Source organism: Cinclus cinclus, chromosome 7 (genome assembly GCF_963662255.1).
Source record: "Cinclus cinclus chromosome 7, bCinCin1.1, whole genome shotgun sequence".
Classification (NCBI taxonomy): Eukaryota; Metazoa; Chordata; class Aves; order Passeriformes; family Cinclidae; genus Cinclus; species Cinclus cinclus.
This window is the reverse complement of record NC_085052.1, coordinates 4,503,899-4,530,379: the sequence shown is the minus strand read 5'-3', so window position 1 is coordinate 4,530,379 and position 26,481 is coordinate 4,503,899. Positions and strand designations below refer to the sequence as shown.

The window sequence follows — 26,481 nt, the reverse complement described above, 5'->3', positions numbered from 1 at the left end:
AAGGAAAAAAATCAAAAGGCATATATATTATTCTCCCTCGAAAACATAACAAAACACAAAAAAACCAAAAAAACAACCCACCAAACAAAACAAAAAAAAAAAAAAAAGAAAGCCACTCAAAATTCACAGTTTTGTCTCTCTATTTCACAATTTACAGTTCTCACCTTAACTGCCAGTGGTTGCTATGGAGTCCCCAAATGAGCCTTCAACTAAGATTTAGTGTAAGTCAGAAATAAGCAGGGAATTTATGACTATGCTGAGTCATGAATTAGACATGATAAATTTCCACCAGCTACCATCATTCAAAAGATGGCTTGCCTCAGGTTTATCAACATGATTCTGAATAAATCCTTTCAGCAGCTCCTTTTTACAGAGACAGGCAAGTTACCTCTAGTAACTCTGAAAACATCCAGTAGCACAGAACTGAGCAGCAATTTACCAAACTGTGCCTCTTGGGTTTTTAAGGTGGAATTTTAGCTCACTTAAATCTTACACAAATTAGCAAAATCACATTTATTTTAAAAAATTATAGTGAAGTTGTCCCAAGTTGACAAGATTCCTGTAACAAGATGCAGAGCACATCCCTACTAATGTGCAATTGTCAGCAATTAATGCTACATTAATCACATTTCTATGTCTATTCTTCACAATATTTGAACTGGGAATCCTGAATATACAGAATATGGTTGGGTTTTTTAAGGACCACACGAAAATGATCCAAAGCAAGTTTATTTTCTCAAGGTGCAATAATGAGAAAGAGACTTGCTGACTTCAGAGGTCAGCTGAGACCTACTAGAACAAACCTCATCTGCCCTGACAAAAGCCTAGAAATAATACCATCAAACATAAATATACATATCACTTTCACTTCATTTCTGCTACAAATTCAGTCATCTTAAACTCCATAAACAAATAAAAAGAAACACATATTTCTAACATTAGGAACATAAACATTTCGAACATTAGAAAACCAAATTCCCAGGGACATGTTCACTTCTCTCCCAAGGAGTTCTAACTGACAGAAAAAATTAAGTCCCCACTGAAAATATTTTACAAGGAGAAATAAATTTAAGCAAAAAGACGTGGCTGGGGTCTGTGTCCGTTTCTAGAAGAAAAATGGGACTGCAGGAAAATGCTGTGTAAAATTCAACACAGCCTCAACACCTGTACTGAGGGAAACCTGTAATAATTTACCAACTATACACAGTAAAAAACAACAGCTTAGGAAAAAAATGAAGAAGCAATTGGGTAATTGCATTCATTATCTTTACTTGCTATGAAAATATGGAAATATACATGGAAACTGATACTTTAAATAATTATATTTTCTGTGAAATCCCCTGTCAGCATTCAATTATGGCTGTTGCTATCCAGAATGGAGAATTCTCTTTATTCCTGCTTGCTGATGCTCATAATAATGTGATTTTCACATCCTCTCAACGAGAGTCTTGAAGAATAAAAAAAACAACTAGAAAGTGGCCTCAAACACTTTGTAAGAAGCTGTTAAAAGTAAAGCAGAAAAGCTTTTAAATATTCATCACTAGCATGACATCAAGAACTAAAGAACTTATAGTTCTTCACCCATGATGCCTTTATTCTGTCCCACATTCTCACAGTTGTTTATTCCAACATTTATGTTAACATTTATGTTAAGTTCCATTTATTTGGCACAGGCTCTCAGATAAGGAAAGGTGAAATGAAAAAAGCTTTTATGGAAGAAAGAAACCAAAAAGAAAAAAAGATGCAAAAAAAAGCTGTAAGGGACTCTGCAGTCCTAAATAGAGCACCTGTTTTCTCACATCCAAAAACCAGACATCCCTCCTAGTCAAAACATATTTGATAAAATACATGTAGAGAGTGAAGGACTTTTTTACACCAGATATACCTTGAAGGAACATTAAAGCAGCTTGATTTTCAGAGGCATTGAACACACGTACATCAAGTCATTCATGCAAAATCCTTCTGGGAGTCTTGGCCACTCAAACAGACTTTTCAAACTCCCTTTGGGTTTTAATACCCAAAACTCCAATAGAATTCAGAGTAGTTTTTCTCCTCAAGCACTAACCTGACCCACTACAAGGAGCAGCTGGGCTAAGGTCAGAGCACTGAAGAAATCAATGTTCAATTTTAGCTGCTGGTGCTCATGAGGAGGATCCCAGGAAGTTCAGGGAGGAAACAGAAGGAAGGAGGGCAGGAGAAGATAAAAATGATGTTAATAGACACACACAAAAACAGGGATTACCTTCCCACTTGTGGAACTTCTCATTCTCAGGACTTTACTACTATATGTTTTTTCTCTATTATTTGCTGTTTGTTTTTAACAGTCCTGCCAAAAAAAAAAAAAAAAAAAAAAAAAGCAAAACCATCGTGGTGCCAAAACTTTTATTGCTTTCTTACAGTAAATAATGGTTTTACAATGCAGACACTTCAATTCTTTATTATCAAATGGTGCTGCAAGCAACAACTTGGCACTCTGTAACAAGTACTGACTTTTCAGGATACTTAGTTGCCTCTTTATGACCTGTTTACATAAAAAATTATTTTGTACTAATTGCAATGCAGATTTATTCTTACAAACTTACAGAATTAATCCTGGAAAAGCCACTAGTTTCAGGGCAACTTCAGTCCTCCAAACTACTCCTAGCTAATCTTATTTTCCCTTTTTAAGGTAAATAGTAATACCAGTGAGAAAAGGAGGCTGAATAAAAAGATGACACATGGTGGTATAAAAGCACAGCTCTTTTTTGTGCTAAATGTGTCACCAGTTCCACGAAGTTTTTTGCTGTTCAGTGGCAGAACCATAACAAGCATGTGCTTACACTCTCAAAATCACAGAGGATCACATTAAAGCACGTCACATTAAATCTCCTTCTCTCACAAATTTCCCTTCACATAGCAAATCCGAGCTTACTGAAAACATTAACTGAATTCCACAGTGAGCAATGGTGAAGGAGTCTGGACAGAGGAAGATGAGCCAGACTCCTGTGGATCTCATGGACATGGACATGCAGGCTACCACTGGATGCATTTCACTGCTGCACGAGGAGTGATGCTGAAATTCCTGAAAGCAGCCAAAGAAATTGGCTCTCAAGTGCCATAAAATTCCAGGGGCACCGCTTATGACCACAATCAGTCCAAGGTATTTAGTTTAAGAATGATTAATCAAAGTTGAATCAGCCTTTTGTTTCTTTTCTGACATTTCAGAGCCCTTTCTAGTATTCCATCTATCTGAAGTCTGGCCATGACTTGATACCAAAGGAGACTGCTTGAAATAATTCCATTTACTTTGGCCTGCATACAAGTCTGGATAAAGGTTTCAGTCAAAACACCTCTTCACATCATAGAATGGTCTTAAAATGGCACACAGAGATAACACAGCACAAAGACATTAAATCTGCTGTGCACTTCTGAGTGCTCTGAGAGTTATTTACCAGCATCAGTGGGGTGGCCTCCAGGGGAAGCACATCCTTGACCAAAACAAGGACTGATCCACGCTCCAACTGCAGTGTTTGCATGCAAATACTGACACCCAAGAAACCTCACAAAATCCAGAGCTAAGGAAACTCACGTAGAAAATGTCACCAGCAAATCCTTTCCAGCACAAGAACTTAGAGGAGAAAGGGATTTCAGGTCAACAGAGGCCAGATGGCTAATGCAAGGCAGCAAATACACTTATTATTTATTATTTATACCAGAAACAACAACCTCAAAATCTATTTAATGTCACCCACCATGAGACTCAAAACCAGTATCAAAGGACTGCAATGGAAAGAACAGAAACGACCTTAAATAGTTCAGAGTTGATCAGAATATTCAAATTTAGTAAGAGAGCCATGGAATGAAATTTTTTACTTGAAGGATGCAGGATAAAACAGACAGAATATCCATTTAGGAAGAAAATCCAAGGTCCTGTCAAGCATTTCTTTGATATGGCTGTTTGCTAAAGGTGCTTCTTTTATTTCTGTAATTCCATAAACATGCTTGTAAATTGCTGCATTTAACTGAAAACATTAACAAGTACACAGACAGGACTTACACACATGAGAAGCAACCCTGAGACCAACCTCATTTTCAAGTGAAGTACTTTCTTATGCTTAAAACTTTATCACACACTCCAAAATGCATTAGGAAAAAGACTGCATCGTATGACTCCTGGAAAAATTTCCAGGAGACTTTTCCAATGTGAGAACTACCACATCTAACAGAGCCTGAGAAGGTTTCCCACGAGGTCATGAATTTCTTCAGAGAATCATTTAAATCTTGTATTACCCTAACCTACCCAGAAAAAATGGAACAAAGCCATTGCTTAAGGTTTTTCACTGGATTTTTCCATATTAACATAATAGGACTACAGGAATCCTTTTGTCTCAATTAAATGTAGATTTTATTTTAGTAGTTTGTAAATATTAACCCATACATGGGAAATCTAAGAGAGGCTGGGAACTAAAACGTATCCTAATATTGCAGAGGAGTCCCTTTCCCCATCTTAAAGTAATTTCACTGGGACTCCACTGTTCTAAAATCACATTGCAATCAATATTGGCTGCTGGGGAACAAAAGGAATGGGAACAGTGAGTCAAAAGGGAGCTTTATTTTAAAAACCTCTGTAATTATGTCTGATCCATGGGTTAGTTGATACTCTAACTATTCATCTTCCTGCCTGAGAACCCAGAATTCTCCAGCTCTGTTACTGTGCCAGAGGAATCCCAGCTCCAGGATCTGCTTCCAGGATTTTCAGGCCTCCAATCTTCCACTGGATTACACCCCGTTCATACACCAAATTGTACCAGCTGTGGAAAGAGAATCCTTCAGAAGAAATGGCCACATACTGGCCCCCAATAACTATTCCCCAAATCCTGTGCCTTCACTGTAAATAAGTGCTTGTGTTTTCATGAGACACTTCCTCATACAGAGAAGTGCTCCTGTCCTCAGCCTCAATTTCTGAACATCCCAGGACAAATAATTTGCAAAGAAAATTACAAGAAAAAGGCTAGAAATCCAGTGGATAGCTTTCCAGCTCCTTCTCTTTCTTTCCTTCATTTAATTTCCTTACCTGACACCAGTCTAACATCAGTCACCCATGGCTCGTCACTCTTCCACAGCAATATCATTAAGGGAAGGGAGCCTCTAACATCTCTATTAAACTGCAATAAAGCAAAGTCTTTGACATGAAATGCCTCTAAGTCAACCAGGCATTACTGAAATTACTTAATTGACAAAGTCAGTACTTCCCCACCCCACTTCACCACTCCCAATCACCTCACAAGAGCAGCAGCATTATCCAGATGCATTTCAGAGCTTAGGTGGATAATTTGGTTCTGGTGTTCAGTTTCAGTGAGGGAAAAGTGGAACTGCAGAATTAATGTCAACCTGATTTTCAATTCCATTATTTTTCTCTACTTCTTAAACAAATGCATTCAGGAAAAGAAATATAAAATAGAACAAAGGACCTTGAAATTCATTTATTAGATTATTGCTGTCCTAGCAGAGAGCATTATCTATGTTCCAATCACACATGTACAGGCTTTTCTTCTAATCCTCCCCAGTCCCTGCTCCAGCTTTAATTATCTAACACATTGACATGTGTAGGTTTCTGGAAGATTAAAATGTATATTCCACCAAATCACAGTAATATCAAATAGTCATTAATTCTAAACAAGGGAAGAAAAAGAGCTTTTGTGAAGGAAACAAAAATTAAAATTCTCCCACTACAATTTAATTAATTTCCATTATTTAAGAATGCAATCTAGAAGCATTGTGGGAATGTTCTATTCTGGATGCAATCATTTCCAGATTGCAGCACAGGCTCAACAAAACTAATGTTTATAGGGTGTGTGTGTGTGTGTATATATATATATATATATATATATATATATATATATATATATATATGTACATCTGTTGTAATAAATAATACAAATGCAGAGTGGCTCCTTTAATGCACTGCCTTATGTATGAGCTTTATTTAATCCATGAACACAAAGTTTAATTTTTAAGTAAAGCACTAGAAGAAGCTGAACCTCAAGTTTCTTAGCCATGACATATTTCAGAAATGGGATTTTTTTGTGCCATTATTGCCAGATTTGTTTCTTAAGTACCCTGGTAAACAACATCCATTCCTTTTACAAGTCTTGAACCATGTAGAAGAGACAAGGGATGTTAAATTGCAGTGTCTCAACATAAACAAATCACCCCAAACTTTTAACTATCTCCAAAGAGTAGAGGAAGTAATCAAAACCTTTGGTTCAGGCTGGTGATGTGACAGCCTTTAAGATGATTCAGATGACAAGAGGGCAGTTTTTTCCATTTCACCCATCTTCTTCCATCAAACTTAATGTTCTTTTTGTTTGGCCAGCAGATGGACATGAAAATTCAAGTTGGCAAAGGGGACACACACACACAAACACATCATCTAACAAAACAAGAGGGATTTGTTATTTTCAGAAGACCAAATCATCATGGTCACCTGCAGCGCAGACCATAATCAAGATGAAATTCCTTCACAACCATCACTTTCATGAGCCTCACAATTTTTGGTTCTTTGAAAAGCAGCTGACAACACTGTGGATTTTTAGCACAATTTGAGAGGGGAGAAAAAGAAATGAAAACACTTCACCTCTTTCTCTAGATTTTGTGAACTTTTTATCTTTCCACATTATTAACAGATAAAAATGGTTATGTGAAAATGTTCAGCAAATTACTATCAATGTTCAGTACTCCAAAATTGTATCATAGAAGATATCATTGATACATTTGAAAAGGTAGCACATTCACAAGAACTAACACCACGAGAGACAGACACTCTTAGGCACTGAGGTCTAAACAAAGGTGAAGCCAACAGGAGTAGTTACAAAGCAGCCAGAGTGGTTACTGTAAATGTTCTGTGGATTCTCCTGATCTCTCCTCAAAATGTGCCCTGCCTCAAAATCTCTGCTCACCTAACTTCTCACTGCTTTTGTGGGCAGAGCAAAATTAAAGAGTAAAATCCAGCCAAGCCCAAGAAGACATCACTGCCTGGAGTCACTAAGCAACAGTTACCAATGTGCCAACCTCAAAAAGGGATAATTTTAGTGTATTGGAAGAGCACTGTAAACACGAGATAGCCAGGTAACCAAATAAACTATTATCTAACAGCCTTGAAACCTCTCTTAAGCCAAGATGTAATAAATAGCACATGCTGCTAAATTGGGAAAAAAAAGTCCCCAAGCCAAGTTAAACAGTAACTTGCATTCAAATTTAACCATATAAAGTCTACATTAAAATCCTAAATGACAATTACAAAATATTATATTACTACGAGCACTGTCAAATGCTTAGAATAATGTCACACAAAGGAAATAAGTGAAAACACACTTTACCTTGTATCTCATTTTGGGGCATGAATGAATGTAGAAACCCATATAATAAAAACAGAGATCAGGAGCTTGTACATAAAGCTGTCTTGTAAAGGCAATTTCCCTGTAAGGGGAAAGAAAAGACTAATTACATTTGAATACAATTCTCAAAGCCATTTTACCTTTTCTTGTTGAAATATTTTACAGCTACCTGGCTCTTAATCTATATAAAGGACTAGACTTCTATAAAATAAAAATTAGGATCATAAACTCCAAACTAATGTTTCCAAAAATCCCAAACACAATAAACTGAAAATTATTACTTTGATACGTAACAAACAAATCACCAAAATGCAAAACACCACGTCAGGCTTAAAGATACTTCACTTTCAGTGTTTTAGTCTGCTAAGTGCCTGATTTGAAATGTAAATAAAAATCACTAAGACCCCCTGTTTAATATGTTTTTTGTCAATATTCATGTACATTGGAATTCTACAGAAACCTACTGGTATTCTGGAATTCTACTGGTTAACAAGGCTCAGGAAAACATCAGAGTGTTTTTAAAAAATAAACTTCAAGGATAAGCCTCTTGTTTGTTGTATCATTTATGCTCCAGCAATTTGCATGTAAAAACATCCATCTTCATGCAACAAAAGGTATTTTTACCCATCCCATGTTTCTTTGTATAACTTACTTATTCTGAAAGAAAAATGTCAGTGTATTCAAGAAAAAGTTTGCTTTTTATTTTACTGGCACAAGGAAAGCACTGTTACTACAAAGACTCAGACAGTGCTTCCTCTATAATGATCATTTTTACAGCATTTCCATTTGTGCAGGTCACTTCTGTAACAAACCTGATAAAAAAATGGATGCTGGTTCTTACTTTCTGTGTCAAAGGGGTAAGATGCTGTCCCTGCTCACTGCAGGGGAGTTGGAATAGATGATCTTTAAAAGGTCTCTTCCAACACAAACCAGTCTCTGATCCAAGATCTGAGTGCATTCAGGTAGGAAGCATCTACAAACACTGGAGGTAATTCATCCTTAAAATTAAATCAGTATTACTCAGTATTTCTTGATTTTTTTTCCCCCCTTGGCAAGACTGGCATTTCCAAGCAGCTTCTTCTCTACTTACATGCCTACATATTTCAAATGATCCTCAAATCCCATCCTTTCTACAACTCAACAGCAACAATTCTCAGAGTGGAATGAAGTGGAAGTGACAGCAATGCAGTCCAACCTCCATGGAGTAAAATTGGCAACAGCTTTGAAGGTATCAGATTCCCTTGCAACTTCCTAAGTCCTCCCTAACTCAAATTTTTTTTCCGCCTTTCTGAAAGAAGAATGAGGTTGGCTCCCTCCAGGACTGTTGGGAACTCGTTTTTATTGCCTTAAATGCTGCAGAATTTACAAGCTGCTGTTTCACAAGTTGAGCCATGCACGCATGGTGCAGCAACAAAGCTTTAAATTTATTATGTAGAAAATTTAAAATAATTTCAAGAATTCCTAAGCATGGATTATATCAGTCTATTATTACATAAAGTAATGTGATTTGTACAAACACAAAAAAAAATTCTTAGGAGAACTTAGTATTTTATACGTTCATCTTGCAAGAAAAGAAAATTAGTCTAATTCCAAATATCTAACATTTGTAGTGGAATAGTTCTAAAACTCAAGACCATTAAGAGGAAAAACAACCACTTCTAAATCATAGGAGACCCAATGTTTTTCCACATTTGTTAATTCTGATTAATTCTACAAAACTGTCATGTCCTAATCAAAATCCAATCAAATTCAGAACAGACCTCTGAGATACTAAATTGCACATGGTTTATTAGTTATAACAAAGGTTTATGTACTAATTGTGGTAAGAAGTTTCCTATCAGTGGTGTTTGTTCTTCACATGGTTCAAGTTGTGCCATTCACCCATCCTTGAGGGTGACACAGAACAAGAGCTGAGAAGCTGCACCTGCAGAGAAGGTGTCTCTCAACAGGAGACCTTGGAGAAAGGAGAAATGTGGATCTCACAATTCCAAGGCTCCTTCTGCACCTGACAGAGTGCAGTGCAAATCTCAACAGGTGAAAAGATTCATGCTGCAGCATCTCAGACTCAGACTTGTAAACAGACATGTCTGGCATGGGGCTCAAACCCAGCTGCTTCATGAGCACCTCCCTGGGAACACCACATTTGTCTGTGGCCAACTTATTTCATATAAGCAGAGAAGCAAAAAAGGTAAGAAAAAAATAGAGTTACACAAGTATTTCCACTCATTTAGGGTTTGTTTTCTTTTGACTTGTAATAACAATAGAATAATGAAATTGCCTATGGAAGAAAAGCAGTAACTTGCAATTTCTCACACAAGTTTTATTCACAGTGAAAAGCAATACCCACAATTCCTACTGTTTTGCAAGGCCATGTTGGATAGTTAATTTAAGGCTTTAAAATTCATAGGATTACTCTCTCCATCAGGCTTTCTGAAGACGAAGATAATGAGATTAACATACCTGAAAAATATATTTAGTGCTAGTACAGCAGGAGAGCACTAATTCAGAAGACAACATTTTTTTAGGTACTCTTTTATTTATGATCTCAATGTGCATAAAACTATAAAAGTGATTAATTTTGTTTGGTGACTGGGCTAAGAAAAAGGTCAAGGGAAAAATTATTTCTATTCAGACAAAAAAGGGGCTTTTCCTGCTGAAACCAAGCAATATTAAATTATTTCCAGGGGCAATAAAAACGAGGCATTTTGTTTCTGCATGTTTTTTTAACCTGTAAAAGTATTTAGCTAACCAGAAAGATACAGCCCTAGTCAAGGATGACAATTAAGAATTTACTTGGAAGGCAACCAACCTCACAACTACTTTGTTAAAGGAAGTGTTACTAATAGCATATATTTAGACTAAAAATAAAACCCCAAGTATAGAAACAAGCATCAATTGCTACTATTCCATCCAACCAGCTAATGAAAACGTCCTCTTACCGTAAAGCAGAGTAGACTCCCAAAGATAAGAAAGAAAAGTCTGGGTCGTAGTACAGATAGACTGAGGACACACAGTAGGGCAGGATATCAATGACACCAACAGCAATTATCTTCCCATCCAGCCAGTACTGCTGGTGGAAGGAGCCATAGCCACATTCTGGTCCGTTTGGGGCATGCTCTGCCTGAGTAAGAACAAGAGAGGGATTAATTCCCTGACAGACTTTCAGTATGGAAACAATTTTAAAGAGAGTTCCAACACGTAAGTCAATACTGTAAAAAATTTTGCTGGCCATCTGTATTTAGAAAAAGGAAAAAAAGGCATTTGAAAGGCAGGGATAATAATGTTAGTGACTGGATCTTATGTGCCCTTCGCTGTACTCATGATGGGTATAACCCACATATCAAACATTCCAAACATGAATCTGAAATTGCCTCTGCCATCCAGCACTTATGGCACTGACAGGACAAAACCAATGTGATTCATCAAGTTATTCATGAATTATTGCATGCCAGCCTGGTGCCTCCAACACTCCCTGTCACAGCAAGGACCCTCCAGGTTCTCTCCTCCACATCCCCAAGCACTGGAAGCACTTCAGCCACAGAAACAGAGTTCCTCAAAGTGGCCATTAAATTTACTTCAGAGAACCATTTACAAAAAAACCGAGCAACTTACTCTTTATGTGATGTTTACTCTCTATAACTAACAAAACACCTTTTATTCAAGAACCTGAAACTGTGTGGCAACAAAATCTGCAGAACCTCTTCTTTTGTCAGCCCACATCAGAGAAAATCCTGCAAGAACACCAAGGGACTGGCTATTGTTTTGTGCTGTGGTTTTGGATGTTCACTGAAGTTTGACTCTGGATGGGGTAAAGCACCTCCAGCCAGAAAGTGATGCTTAAAGTTAAGAAGAAAATTATCTCCCTAATTTAAACCGTATTACACAACCAACTCTGGCATGCCATTTTCTCCCACGTCAAGTTTACTTTAATCCTGAATTCCACTGTGCTCAACTTAATTATCCATCTAGTCATGTTTTTCTCTGCATTGCCAGGTCTTCAGAAAGCTGCTTCTCACTCAATAAATCTGACAATATTGCCTGCTATTACCAACTGTTTTGCATTACAACAGCAGAAGGTGGGTTCAATCAAGTATTTTGATACAGTAGCCCAGACTGAAGAGATGATAGGCAGGAGAAGTTACTCTAATTGGTACCACATGTGTCAAAAGGCATCAACCACGTGAACAAAAATAATTTCAACTGGTTTACCCAACCAGCAAGTCCCAAAATAAATGCCACAAAACAATATATTTGAATTTTTATATAATTATATACTATAAAACTAAATGTGGAGCTAGGAATACTCTAAAATTTGGGAGCTCCATCTGCAGTATGTGAGAATATTAAACTCAGATATTGCATATTAAACTGTACTTTCTTGTTTCTCTTGTTCAGGTAAACCCCACTTATCCAACAGTTAAGGTTTCATTCAGTATCATCAACTTTTCAACAGAGCCAAATGAAATCACATGGTCAGTGGTAACATTTTTAAGCAGGGACAGAGTCAAGTAAAAGGTGTTCCCTAAGGATTTCTCAGCACAGGTTAAGTTCCCTTCTCAGACTGACAGAAAAATGAAACATCTCAAAGCCATAGGGAAATGTGGTTGGTAATAGAACACAGACTAGCTTAAATAAGCTTCAGTTAAAACAGATTTTCTTTCTTTGTCAAAAATTCATCATATAGGATTTAATGAATATTAAAGAGATAGACTAAGCCACCATGGAAAAGATTTTTCACTCAAAGAAACATCTTCTGAAGTTGAACAAATGCTGGGTCTGTGTATGACCCCAAACCTCCAAAGAGTACTGCATAGATTTGGTCACTGGACCTCTGCAAACTGAAGTGTTAAACATCAGTTTAAATTTTTGGTAAAGTACAATCTGCAGTTATTTCACTAATGCAATTACAGTGAAATGCCATGAACATAAGAGAGTCTATGTTCTGGACAAACACAATGAGCACAGCACTGATTTCAGGCAAAACAGTCAGGGATCTCTGTTACATTAAGCAAATAACATTTTAAAAATAGTAAGATTCCCCTCCACCTTCAAAAATTCTCATACAATGTAATCCTTTGTAATGCTTGTCAGTATGACATTTTCTCCCATTTCTGAATGAATACTTGGCTCCTTTAACTTGATTTCCTGTGCACTATCCAGGCAATTTGACCTGAAACAGGTCTAGAATATGAAACATTTTCTTGAAGCAGGCTACACCATTTCACACCCCTGACATCTCCACTGGGACCGTGTTTGTCAAGGGTGATGTAAAATACACCACTGACATCAGGGGAGCAAGCCCCACCAGAAAGGGCTTATCTTATCCACCCCAAATTATACACTACCCCTGGAACCAATCCAGAAGCACCAAAGTGTTTAAAATTAACAGTTGACAGTCCTATTTCAAGACCATTAATTATTACAACCTGATGATATTGAAAAAATCCAGGACAAAATGGAATCCATCATTTTCTCTCCAACATTTACACTCTCATGCAGAGAAAAACACGACATATTCCATTACATGTTAATTCTACCTGTCTTCATATCCTGCTAGCTAACGATTCCATGAACACATTTGATTGCTCACATTTTATAACCCATTATTAAAATTTAAATATTTAACAGAACTGGCATTATATATTGCCTAATTAGTACCTTAGTGTACTAACTGCTTATAACTGAACTCCAATGATGGTGAGAGCACCTGAATTTCTTGAAAGCACATTGGTCAATGTTTTAATATTAATGGGTATTTTGTTTATTATAATTACCAAAAATGGGTCCTGCCTGTATAATGCATGATTATTTTTCTTTGGGAGGTTTAATGAAATTTCTTATTTTCTACATTTCCATCTTACCCTCTGCTGGCATGGAGGGAAGAGGAATATATTGAATTTATGCTGTCAAAGAATAGAAAAAAAAAAACCAAAGCCAGGAGACCCTTGACTTCTCCACTCCAGTGGAAATTATTTACCAAATAAGCAAAGTGATTAATTCCAGCAGTTCTTTTCCCAATGGCACACACACAAGCCTGCCAGATGGTAGATTTCTAGATCTTGGTCAGCAACCAAGTTCCTTTCCAGGACTCTATCCTACTTTCCTTAGGGATTAGTAGGACACTCTTCACAGAGCCATGTTCTGTGCCAGACTGGAAAAGTCTAGAATTTGAGCTACACTGCATCAAATGTGAGTCAAATATCACCTTCTAAGAAGGTGTTCCTGGGAATTACAGGCTTGTAATGGTTTCACTTATTATATCTCCTAAAATTAAAATTCATCAACAAACAAAATAACACGAAGCAGAGGCCAATGTGTTTTTTTGAAGAGCAAAGATCAAAATTCACAAACATCTTTCAGTTCTTTCGAATGCATAAGCATCTCAGCATGGTTAACAGGAGAACAAATGATCATTTGCACAACAGATAACAGACCACTTCCCATCCTGCTGGATCTATTACATTCTCCAGACTCGTAGGTGAATCAGTGAAGACTGAATCATGCAGCAGCAAACCAAGAAGATAATTTTAAAGGATTCAGGGTGGTTAAAAAACAGCTGAATGTACACAGATCCAGAAAGATCCCATAATACTGAGTGATCAAACAGGCAGAGGAGATACCAAATGTTCATAAGCCCATGGAGCATAAATGCATGCTGGAAAACATACTGCTGTAGGCACACCCAAAACAATGGGCATAAATCACCAGTTCTCTCCCAGACATGATTTTGACAATAGTTTCATAAAATTGTCAGTTGAATGCTTAACATCAGTCAAGATGAAAAAGAAAAGTCTAAGCAGCAATTAGAGATTAATTTGAGAACAAAACAAAATTATCCCTTGACTGCATAACAGCATGGCCCATCTGAGTGCTGAGGCTCCTTCCAGCTGCTATTTCAGGGCAAGATGGAGCAACTTGGGCAGGACAAACACTGAGATGGCCATCAGTGATGCTGACACAACTGGCCCACGACATCCCCCTCACTCACTGAGCCCCAAAAAGAAGGAATCACCCTGAACAGTCTGGATTTCCCTTGGAACTTCCTTCCCACCCTGGCAAGAGCAGGGTCCCAGCCCACCGTGCTCTGGCTGAGTCCTGCAGGCTGTCCCCCCGTGCTGAGCCATGACCACCATTCCACATCTGCCTCTGTGAACTGGTAAAATGGCAAATGCTTAAATGCAGCCTCTACAATGAAGGGATGAATAAAAAAAACCAAAAAACCAACACAGACAATTCACTTTACATTACTCTGTTTACTGCTAGAAAACTGCCTAGTTTTCTGCTACTTCGTACTGTATCTTTTCTTTAAAGCATTCGTTTTTTCTGCCAGAGCCCATAGCCAAAACAGAAACTAAACTGAATAATAAAATGAGAAAATAAAAGACAGGAAGAGTTTGGGTGTTCATACTATTTGCAGCTAATGATAACATTAAAATCTCCAAAAATTACAAATTGAAAACATGAAAGGTTTAAATTTTATTTTAAATTATTTTTGTTCAAAAGAGTAAACAGACTGCACACTGCTCGATTTGCTTGTGGCAACCGTTTCAGAATAAAGAATTTCAAGAATCCCTTGGCCTCTGATATATAACCCCTTTTATTTAACTTCATCTAATTGAACACATCTGTAGTGGTGCCACACAAAATTTAATTCAAGCTTCGAAATGTCAATAAAAAGTGTCTGTAAGAAACAATATGGGTATAAACCTGGCAGGGTAGCGTGCATCAACATCTACGTAGCCATACAAAATTAAGAATATAATGGCAGTCTGCTGCACGAGTTGACGAGGTGATAAAAGCCCTTTTCCTATAAAGTCTAATGAGCCCTATTACTCTTCAGCTTTCAGGAATGCAAAGGCCAGTGCACTGAGCAGAGAAAAGCAACGAACTCCCCACACATGGATTCACTCAGGCTGCCACATATCAAATTACCAGAGTAATTACCAGAACCTGACAATTGCACTGCAGTCCCGTCCTCAGCCCTTTCACACTAACACCAGGGACACTGCAAGGAACCCATGGCAGATTGCTCACTCGAAATGAACAGCACCTCTCCTCAACTTTTACCTCAGACTGTAGTCAAATACCAGATTAGCGAGTTATTTAGTAATACGTTCTTTTCTTTTCATAGAAATAAATCAAACCCCCCCAAAGACATGGCCTTTTGTGCTTCTGTTTTTTAATGTAGTGCTACAAAATTCAGCTTATTACCCAGCAAAGGAGTCCTCAGGCTCCTTTGGAAGCACAGCAGAATCTTCCTTACCAGTTGGTGGAGACAGGAACCATCTCCATCACCTCTAACAATGGCTGGCTGTCTACTCATACATTCATTAAACAAAATAAATTAAATACATTCATGTCAAAACTCCCATCCTGAATGAATACATACCTCCAGAGGGGAATCACAGAGGAATCTTGTGAACTGCATCAAGGTAGATTCAGCAGTAACACATAGAAAATAGCCCAAATATGCAAAGCAGAAAAAGAAAGAAAACCATCAAAAATGCATTAGGATACATTAATAGTCAAATACACTCTTTCAAATCCATATCTTTGAAAAGCATCATCAGACTTGGTTTATGGAAATTTCATTTCAACTTTTAAACTCTCACATTCTGTTTAGAAGTACAAATATATATAATAATTAACTGTGCAAAGTACTTTTTTCCCTATGAAATAGGTTTTCAAAAATGTGATGTGAGAAAATTATCACCCTGTAATACAGCTCTGTTTCTGTGTCCTTAATTTTAAATTACACATTACCCTCCTCTGTGACTCCCTTCCAACAGGGAGTCTTTTCCCACTGTTCCATTGATACCTCCCCTATCACCAAAGGAAGGGGCTTGGGCCCTCATACCTCTTAAAAGAAATTAATTAATTTACATTCAAAATTAAAAGCAAGCTCATTTGAAGCTTAAAAAAGATGAAGGGAAAAGAAAAGAAAGAAAATCAACCTCCTGAAAGTGCAAGCATTTCAAACCTGGATTTCTGACTCAATACAAAATGATGTGCTGCCAATAATTACCCAAAAAGGCAATGTTTTAATGATCTGGAGCTTGTCCAAGATTCTTAAAGAAATAAAATACAAAACCTATTTACTCACTGTCATTTACTTATTTGATACAAATACTTCCTTATTGGTGGAGTCCACATTAAACACATTGCAGAGCTCTGGTATGTATTTAACCCCAAACATTCCCTTGTTAAATAACTACTTTAATACACAGTTCAATTCCCCCTCTTGTAATGGCTGGGTGATTTTATAAGTCAGCAGTTCCCACACTGCAAAGTAACAGTAAATAGCAATTTTTAATTATAACTTAGATAAAAAGAATACATATAGACACCTACAAAAATCTGACTCTTGTCAAAATTATGTTGTCAAGAATTCCATTACATTCTGATTAATTAAAGGGGCATACAAACAAAAAAAAATGGGGTGACTGCTTGTCAGCCATCCCATTTTTCCCAGAGAAGGGGAGGAGAGGAAGGCAAGCAACAATAAAAAGTTCCAACAATATCAGCTGCTGCCTCATCTTGCTTATCTTGTCCTGCTGTTCTAGATGGATGAGGAACCTTTGGACACAGACTTTATGGAAGAACACTAGATTTCTATATTTTGAAGGTGAAGGCAGTGGATTGTGCATTTCCTATAATTTACCATTTCAGATCTAGTCACTATCACTCTAAATTACTCAGTTTGGAAGAACAAATGACTGTGGTATCTTAATGAAATTGTAGAATTATTTTGGTTTGGTGGATAAGGAAAAAAACCAATAATATTTAAAGATAAAAAAAAGGGATTAAAATTTTGAATTATTATTTTTCTGAAATAAAAATACAGAGTTGCAAATTCATACGAGTGCATCCATACTTACAGCCAGTGGTTTTAGAAAGTGCAGGTTACAGAACAAATAAATCCTGTGTTATTATATTTAATGTCAGAAGACCCCCAATAGTTCTTAATCAGTAACTTTAGTTTTACAGAGCAAACTAAACCCAATGGTGAGAAAACTGAGCCCACAACACTTCTCAAACAGTTTTATCAATTCTCCAGGCCCTACTGCCCAGTCCCTTGGCTCTGAGGGTGAAGGAGAATTTTTTAATTGTACCTAAGCACAACTTCTGCTGTCACAGCTGCTAGGAAAAAACTTCTTAACTGCACCTGAATTTCTATCACAATCTTAAGGGAAAAACAGCACAAGTCTTGTTATAAATTATTTCACCTGATAATATCTGGTAAAGTTCAGAGGTTGGATATTTTCTTAAATTAGTCTATACATTACCATAAAAAAGAAGAAAACACTAGGTTCAGCTTCTAAATTAACAAACTCATCTAACACTGCAAGATTATTATGAAGACAATTAAAAATTATTCAATAAACCATCAAAGAAATACAACCAAAAGCTGATGTTGATGTAAAATAACTCAGTGTGTCACACAAGCACAATTCAAATTCCTTTCACAAAGCCATGCTTTTCTAATTTTAATTTCCAACTGATTTACATAAAATTTTAAAAGCTATATAATACATTAGACATCCACAATATTTTTACTTTGGTGCAAACTAAATACAGCTGCCAGAAAGAATCATCTCAATAACAGGGAGTAAGTTTAAACATAATTAATAAACCTAAAAAAGAAACACATCACTGAGAATGAAAGGGGAGAAAAAGGGCAAAAAAGGAAAAAAAGAGAAAAGGCAGGGGGAAAAAAAGAGAGAAAAGGCAGGGGGAAAAAAGAGAGAGAAAAGGCAGGGGGGAAAAAAAGAGAGAAAAGGCAGGGGGGAAAAAAAAGAGAGAAAAGGCAGGGGGAAAAAAAAGAGAGAAAAGGCAGGGGGGGAAAAAAGAGAGAAAAGGCAGGGGGGGAAAAAAGAGAGAAAAGGCAGGGGGGAAAAAAAGAGAGAGAAAAGGCAGGGGGGAAAAAAAAGAGAGAAAAGGCAGGGGGGAAAAAAAAGAGAGAAAAGGCAGGGGGGAAAAAAAAGAGAGAAAAGGCAGGGGGGAAAAAAAAGAGAGAAAAGGCAGGGGGAAAAAAAAGAGAGAAAAGGCAGGGGGAAAAAAAAGAGAGAAAAGGCAGGGGGAAAAAAAAGAGAGAAAAGGCAGGGGGAAAAAAAAGAGAAAAGGCAGGGGGAAAAAAAAGAGAGAAAAGGCAGGGGGGAAAAAAAGAGAGAAAAGGCAGGGGGGAAAAAAAGAGAGAAAAGGCAGGGGGAAAAAAGAGAGAAAAGGTAGGGGGAAAAAAAAGAGAGAAAAGGCAGGGGGGAAAAAAAGAGAGGAAAAGCAGAGGGAAAAGACTAAACTGGAATGGGTTTCACCTGGCAGCTGAGGGATTTGTGGAGGTGACAGTTCCTGATATCACAGGAGGACACCATGTCCTTCTCAGGAACCTTCCAGGTGTCATCAGCAGGAACTGCACATTTATCTGAGCTATTCCATGGAAAGGCACCACAAAGAGCATTCACTGATCATTTCCCCTTTGACAGTATCAAGAGTTTGTTCATATTTGCAATTCACTGTCAAGGAAAGTTGAATATTTGCCCTTTTTCAGGGGATACAGAAGGATGAATGATAAGCAATGGATGTGGGATTTGGGCTTTCCTTTTTTTTGGTTTTTTTTTTTTTGTTTGTTTGTTTTTTTTTATTTTTTAAAATCCAATCTCTGAATGGGATTAAAATAAATTAAGGATTTTTGGTGATGAGGTTTTTTTGCTTTGTTTTTCACAGAGGTGCCAGGCTTATAAATAAACTAAAAAATAATGAGGGCAAGTCATAAAACCTCCAAATCCAGTGCATAACTTCCACGCTGCTTTATTTTAATTGAAATAATCTTCCTTACCCAAAACAGATTAGAATCAGTCTTAACCATGCAGTTGTGCAGTGAAAAAGTAAAAATGAGTCAGTGTTTCAGTAAGGTGGGGAGAAGCTGCTAACAACCCTCTCCCATGGAAAACAACAAACCAAACAATAAAAACAAGCTACCTAGGAAAATAAATTGAAATTGAGCTGAAAAATGAACTAAATTCTTCAACTTTCTGTAGAAATCAGGAAAATGGAACAAAATACAGCATTTTTACAGGAAAAGATGGTCCAAAGCACCCTTGAACTGGGCGTTCAGCAGAGGAATCAAAGACTTATCCCAAGGTTCTATTTAGCATTTCCAACAACTGCTTACAAAAATCCAGGCATGCTAAAACAATAGAGTTTCAGAGATATCCACAGACCTGAAGGTGGAGAAAGCCTTCAAAACACAGGAAGAAGGATTTAAAGTTTACAAAGGAAAGAGGGATTTAAAGTTTAAAAGCATGTCCCAAATGTAGTTTTCAGTGCCAGAATGGGACTAAGGAAATAATTGCTGATACATTGCATTTACAATTTCAATTCCTTTATGGAGGGACAAAAGTCACTGTGACTTTCTTGCTCAGAAGAAACCTCCTCTCAGTATACTGGAGGTTTATCAGTCTTACAGTAAAGATTATTTCATTTTATATGGATTTACATAGAAAATGCATTGGCTAAATCAGGAAAAAAATCAGATAAACTGAGATGCAAAAGGAATCTGAGCTAAAATGATACAACTGTGGACAAGTCACTTAATTGAATACCTAAATTCTTCTGCTTTTAGAGGCATTTCATGATAAAACCCATGAATCCACAGCACTGCAGTCATGATGGCCACACAAAAAACATTAGGCTGATATAGAAATAATCATTCTAAGTCTTAAAGTCAGAGCTAGCAGGATGTGAAATCCAAGTTCACTGCAGTGAGACGTTCTGCCATGGCTTCCAGGAGCTGTATAAAGTGTATAGAAGGCTAAAAATAACCACAAAGGCTATTGATTTTGAAGCATTCTCTCACTGGAGTATAAGAAACTAGGTTAGAGAGACCTCAAAGTTTGCAGCTGGCTGCTGATACCAGATCAGAACGTGCTCCTTGGCATTTCTCAGACCACTCACTCAGTTCTCTCTATTAGTTCAAGTGGATTCCTGGGAAGCAATTTAACAAAAAAGAAAAAAAGAAAAAGGGGAGGGGGTGAAAGAAAAACCCCACTCTATGTATTTCAGTAATTTTTTGCACCTTTTCAAACAGTGTATCTTTTGTATGTCCTGAAATTCTTTTCTTCCAAGACAAATATTTAGCTAAGCACAAAGCAAAGAGAGAGTCCAGCTACTTTCACAGAGGGAACACAGATACTGTTTTTCTACAAGTTTGTCATTATGAAAACCTTGTGAAAAGTTAAATAAAACGTTTGCTTCAGGAGGTCTAAACATCAATAAACTGTTCACTCTTGCTCCCTCTGGAAACTACTGTCAAAATTTTATGATCTTTTATGGAAATGTTTTCTAGCTTGTGTGGCAGCCACATAACTTGTTTCAGTTACATTTCAGCTGTGTTTCCTAAAGACAAAGACTGCTGTAAAAAGACTTGAGGATCCTGACACTGGGTCAGAAATGTGATGCCTCTGATGAGATTCATTAAGAACTGCTAAAGACCCCCTTTATTCTATCTAAATTAGCCAATGATTATTTCATTGGGATCAAAAAAGTTCCTTTTTGGCACAAAAAGGCCAAAAAATGTTTTGATTGTATTTGTGTCACCTAAAATCTTTGATCCAGACTTGCACAGTTCCAGACCTGTACCCATCATTTCATCTACCATATCATTTCATCTGAAACACAAGAGATTCAGGTGGCAAAATGTTCTGAAATATCTATCTCCAGGTATTTTATAAATCATCCTGAAGCTGGGGTCGAGTTGGATCACAGTATCTTCTAGGTGATTTGTATTCTGCAAGGCTCTGCCTGCATTTCTTACCCAGAAACAGGGATTCTTGCTGCTGACCAAGAGTTAAAACATTTGCAGATAAGGACTGCTCTCAGCAAAGCACAAAAAAGCCATTACACAGCTTCCATAAATCCAGTGCAGTTGGATCATCCAAAGAGCCAAATCTTGGGATTATACAAGACACGAATTCATTCTTCTTAGTCTCAGATCATCCTTCCATATATTAATCTACACATTTTCTCCCAGAAATATAACCAAAGCTATTAAAAGTTACTAAGTTTTTAAAATAGACTCCAAATCCATATTTATCTATTTTTCTGTGCATTAATTATTACAACAAAGCTGTATTAGCATTTATTATTTTTCTTATGAAAAATAAGGTAAAAAGGTGGACAAACGCTCACCCACATGATTTGTTTGCATAATTATTTCACTCTTGATATGCTGATCTATAATTTATGCTTGAAGCAATCTTTCTTTCACTGATGCAACAGGGAACCAAGGTGTTTTCAATATAAGGATGCTCAGCCTACTCATCTCTCTGTTTATTAGAGGTCTCCATTCCTCAGTTCTTCTTAGCCTTCATGATTTCAATTTCTTTTCCTTATAGCTTGACCCATTTCATAAAATAAATATAACCACCACCAAGCCAGGAAATAACCCAAACAAATAATTCCTTGCAATTGATTACATTTGTGGGGGTTTTGTACATTCCAGACACAGCTCCTCATGCTAAGCACAACTGCATCTTCCATTAATTTAAAAACAACCCAATAAACAAGAAAACAACAAAACTAAAAAAGCCATTGAACATCAGCTCTGTTATACTGAGAATGAGATATGATGACCATCATTTTGGACCTGAGATAAAGGTCCACATAAAGCATTTTCATGTAAGGTCAGAAGAAGAGCAAAGCATGGGACAAACACTAATCCAGATTGTTTCAACAGCTTCCAAAAATGAGCAGCTCAGGAACTTGGCTAATTCAAGAGCAGCCTTGGATAAACTCCTCCAACAGGCAGGGATACACCTATCTCCCTATTTTCCATTATTTTATCTTAACTCTTTCTTAGCTCATCATATTTTAACTTCACATTCTGTTCAGGTTCCAGCTAATTCATCTCATTTTTCCCAACAACTATACCAACAATACAGATGTTCCTCAAACAGTGGATGCCCATACATTTACACAGTAGCTTAATAAAGTTTTGTGCTCCCACAGAGGAAAACTGAAAAATCAATTCTTCCTCAGCACTATTTAAGATCAAGTATTATAAAGTAACCTTCAATAAGAAAATAGTCTGCTAAGTTTTTCCTTAGGACACCAATTCCATACAATACAAACATGCTGACATAAACATTCTTAAGTGCTAACAAGTTTGTGTAATATCAGGAATTTACTCCAATCCAAAGCACAGAAAAAAACAGGTCAGTAAGTGATCAAAAGTTTTTGAGAGGAATGAGAGGATTTCCAGGGTAAATTCAACTTATACCAGATAAACTAAAAAAAAAAGAAAAAAAGAAGCATAATGAATATTTTAAAAGACTATGCAAAAAACAGTTGTGGCATTTATACCAAGATAAAAACCAATTTGATTTTTTTTTCTCTTGCAAGCTACATTGGTTTTAATTCCAAGAGCAAGGAAATACTTCAGTAGAATAGTAACATATTTGGCAGAGAGAGAATGTATCTCTACCTTACCCAATCCTCTCCTTGCCAGTGAAAGGGGAACAGAAGATTGTGGGGATGCTTCCACTGAAAGGAAAGTTTCATCACAAACCTGGAACTTGGGAAAAGCTGATTTCACAATGAATTCCACTTTGCCTTTTATTAAAACAAACAGAAGTCACTGCCTCACTCAGGAATCAGTTCTGCATCACCAAAATGTGCTGCAGGATTCTCCCCAGCAAAATCTCCAATTATTTTAATGAACACACCTGTAATTAGTGCTGTGTGGTCTTCAGCAGAAGAAGGAAAGGAGCAAAAGGCAAAATTTAAAACAACTCAGCATCATAAAGGGCACAAAAAAACCCCCAATCATCACTGATTCTAAACTGGCATTAACCAGAAAGTGCCCAGAACTTCAATTCCACAATTCTGCCCTGAAAATCCTCTGCTCTCCCTTCTCACATGAACTCCTGATGGAAAGCTGTATTTACATTACTGAGGTGCAAAAAGGCCTTCTCCACACTCACTGAGCAATAATCAACTTCATTGTTCACATACTTTTTGTTACTATTGTGAACATTCTTGAAGGTTTTCCCATTAGTGTTTTTCTCAAATAACCACCAAAATTCTACACTGATTCTTAGAATTACCTTTTAATATAATAAGGTTAATATTAAACTAGCCTAGCAACAGATAGTATACTGTAATGCCAACACAATCTGAGAATATATTCCCAAAAGTGTTAACATGTCCCATAACAATCTTTGTTGGATTCTAAATTTAAATATAGGCAGGTTTCTAAATATGTAGTGTTCAGCCAAATATAAAAGTCACAACTCTTCCCAAGCTAGAAACTTTCTGAACATAAAAATGTGCAGGACCCTCCCTGAAAAAAAACTTCAACAACCTCACAGAGTAGTTTGCACAAATTACAAGTGAAAAAATCCTGGATAATTGCCAGTTTAAAGTGCAAAGCAGACTTCTTACTACCCTGACAAAAAGTGTATAGGGCAGAATTTTATTCCCTTTGCTTAAAAAACTCATTGGTTCCATAATGTCTGTATGATATATTAAAAATTCTGAAAAAGAAGAAGAAGTTCTGAGGTCTTAGAAGTAGCATTTTCCACCCTTCTGCTCAATAATTTGGATCAGTTTTACCCTTGGTACCTTAAAAGTGACTCAGATAATTCTCTTCCCATACAAATTCAGTATTAAAAAAAGGCTTCTAAACTACATGAAAACACATTTTTTGAAAACATTCTTCAGTTTATTTCCTGCAGAGATGAAATACAAAATGTTGATTAAAGTGAGAGCGTTAGTTCCTAATTGTGAATAAAAAAGCTTCTTGGCAAGGCAGTCTCATGGACACAAAATATGATTTATCAAGGATGAAAAAGAACCTAAATTCAAACCCATCAGCATCAGATATTCAGAGAAGGTTTTATGTTTCCCCTGGAATTATCTAAGCCTGCACAAACATGAGGCCAAAGAGGGGAGATAAAAGCACAGAAGGGAAACCCCTGTGGCAAGTAATAAGGAAAAAAAGGATAAAAAATCTATTACACTATTAGCAGTGAACAGAAATCCATCTCCTTCCTATTCAACAGCAATTCCCAGGACAGCCTTTACACCTTCAGGTGGTGGAAACCTGACTGTCCCCAGCACATCTTTCTATGCTGAAATACATCCATCACAGCAGAAAAATCAAGTTTCTAATTTGACCAGGTAATGCTTGGTACCAATCTAGTAAATAGCTCAGTCTCTCTTGGCATGCCTCCAATTTTTACATTATTTTAATTAAACCCCCTTATGCCAGCAATTATAAAAAGAGCAGAGACTACTACTTATTGTTATGAGACCTATTATTTTACTAAACAAAGTGAAATGGATTTTATGACTTCCCAGAGTAGTGTTACAGACATCTCACAAAAAAAAAAAAAAAACAAAACAAAAAGCTCTCCTTACACTCTTCTGAACTAAAGCCAAAAATTATGATGTGGTTTTACAATTCTAACTGGAAAACAGCCCCAGTTTACAAGGTTGCCCTTCTGCAGGTAGTTCATTCTCAGGAACAGAAAATCCTGACTAGCTGACCAATAACAGAGCTGCACATCTGCAGTAGATGGAAATGACAGAGCTGAGGTGGCTTTTTCATTAATTCTGCCAATGAGGAGGTTGTGCCACCTGCCAGAGAAATGGAGAACTGCTGCTTGTTCAGAACCCCACGAGTGTTTTTAATTACTTTTAATTAATTAGATTAGGATTATCCTCTGTAAACATCCTTTTAAGAGCAGGGTTTATCCATATGCAACATATTCTCTCAAGCCTCAGAGGATCAGCTGGTGAGATATTCTTGCATTATTCCTACTGTAAAGATGAGTTCCAGTTGAGCAGTGTGCTTAGCAATGGAATGGGAATAAAATTGAGATTTTTTTAAACCTTCACCTGTTACATAAAGCAAGAACACAAAAAATTATGTTGAAACATAAAAAAGGTACCCAAGAACTTTAAGGCAGCAGACGATTTCACCACCAAAAAAACTCAGCAATGGCAATTTCAATAACTTAATATTTAGATCAGCTCTAAGAGACACCATTTAGCTGTGCACTTGAAGAAGCTGTTTTGAGAAAGGTGCATGCAGTGAACTGTACCTCATTCTCCCCACAGTCAGAAGGTGTGTCCTTGTGTACAGACATCTGATACTTGGCAAATAAAGTGGCAGATTGGTTGAAGGATGATTTGAACTGGGGGTCCTCAAAGGAGACAGGTACTAACCTCACCTTCAGAGCAAGGGAAATACAAGCATTCTGTTTTGAGTGCATATCATCAGATAATCTGCTTCTGAAGGTCAGGCTAGTGAAAGATCTCCTCCTATCCACTTCAAAGCCTCTGAGGTCAGTTTTCTATCTTAAATATAATAATAAGACAGCTTCCTACTTTTACTGATATCTAACAAACCAACGACAAAGTTTAGATTTATTGCACAGTCTCAAGGACTTCTTAAAATGTTTTCTTTTTAATGGCACATTGCTCATTGATTGCTCTGGTTCAACAATTACTTGTTCTTGCTAGGTATACATGCTATTTCTCCAAACTCATGATATTTTTTTTCCTTACAGAATAGAGATACAACACATCTGACAGTTCACTCTTTACACTCCACCTATTCATTGCAGAAGCAGCAAGAGTGTGTAAATTCAGATGGAGTGCACAGGTTACCTTTTAAAGGCTTAAACTGAAACTGAAGAGAATCCTCTCACTCTGGTGAACCTTAAGCCAAAAATTTGTGTGTGTGATAAACTTTTGCTCACATGTTGCCCCTGATTATTGTATCCTTATGGAAACATTCAAAGCAAAGCCTAGGAGAGCAGGCTGAGTGTCCAGCTGGATTTAGTTTTTGAGATTTGTATTTCTAAGGCCCATCTCTACCTCCAAGAGCTTCACCCTCTCCATTTCTTACCCAAAAACATCCTCTTGTAGCACCCAGAACTTTTCTGCCTGCAGCTAAAACCCAGTATTTGTGGCACCCACAAAGAGGTATCAAGAATTTGCACTTCCAGGATATTGATTTTATTAGGTACATTATTTTACAAGCTCCTGAATACACAATGGATATAAAATCCACATTTGTTTCTCCTAGAAACAGGACACATGA

General features: G+C 37.0%; 1 protein-coding gene across 1 annotated transcript in view; it reads right to left on the bottom strand.

Annotated features, from left to right (window-relative positions):
• Positions 1-26,481, bottom strand: part of ATE1 (arginyltransferase 1) — a 66,356-nt gene that overhangs the window by 32,511 nt on the left and 7,364 nt on the right. Inside the window, exons 8-10 of the mRNA XM_062496324.1 lie at positions 15,766-15,798; positions 10,316-10,497; positions 7,359-7,458 (exon numbers count right to left, since the gene is read on the bottom strand). Of these exons, the coding sequence (XP_062352308.1) occupies positions 7,359-7,458; positions 10,316-10,497; positions 15,766-15,798 (315 nt within the window). The remainder of the gene's footprint in view (positions 1-7,358; positions 7,459-10,315; positions 10,498-15,765; positions 15,799-26,481) is intronic.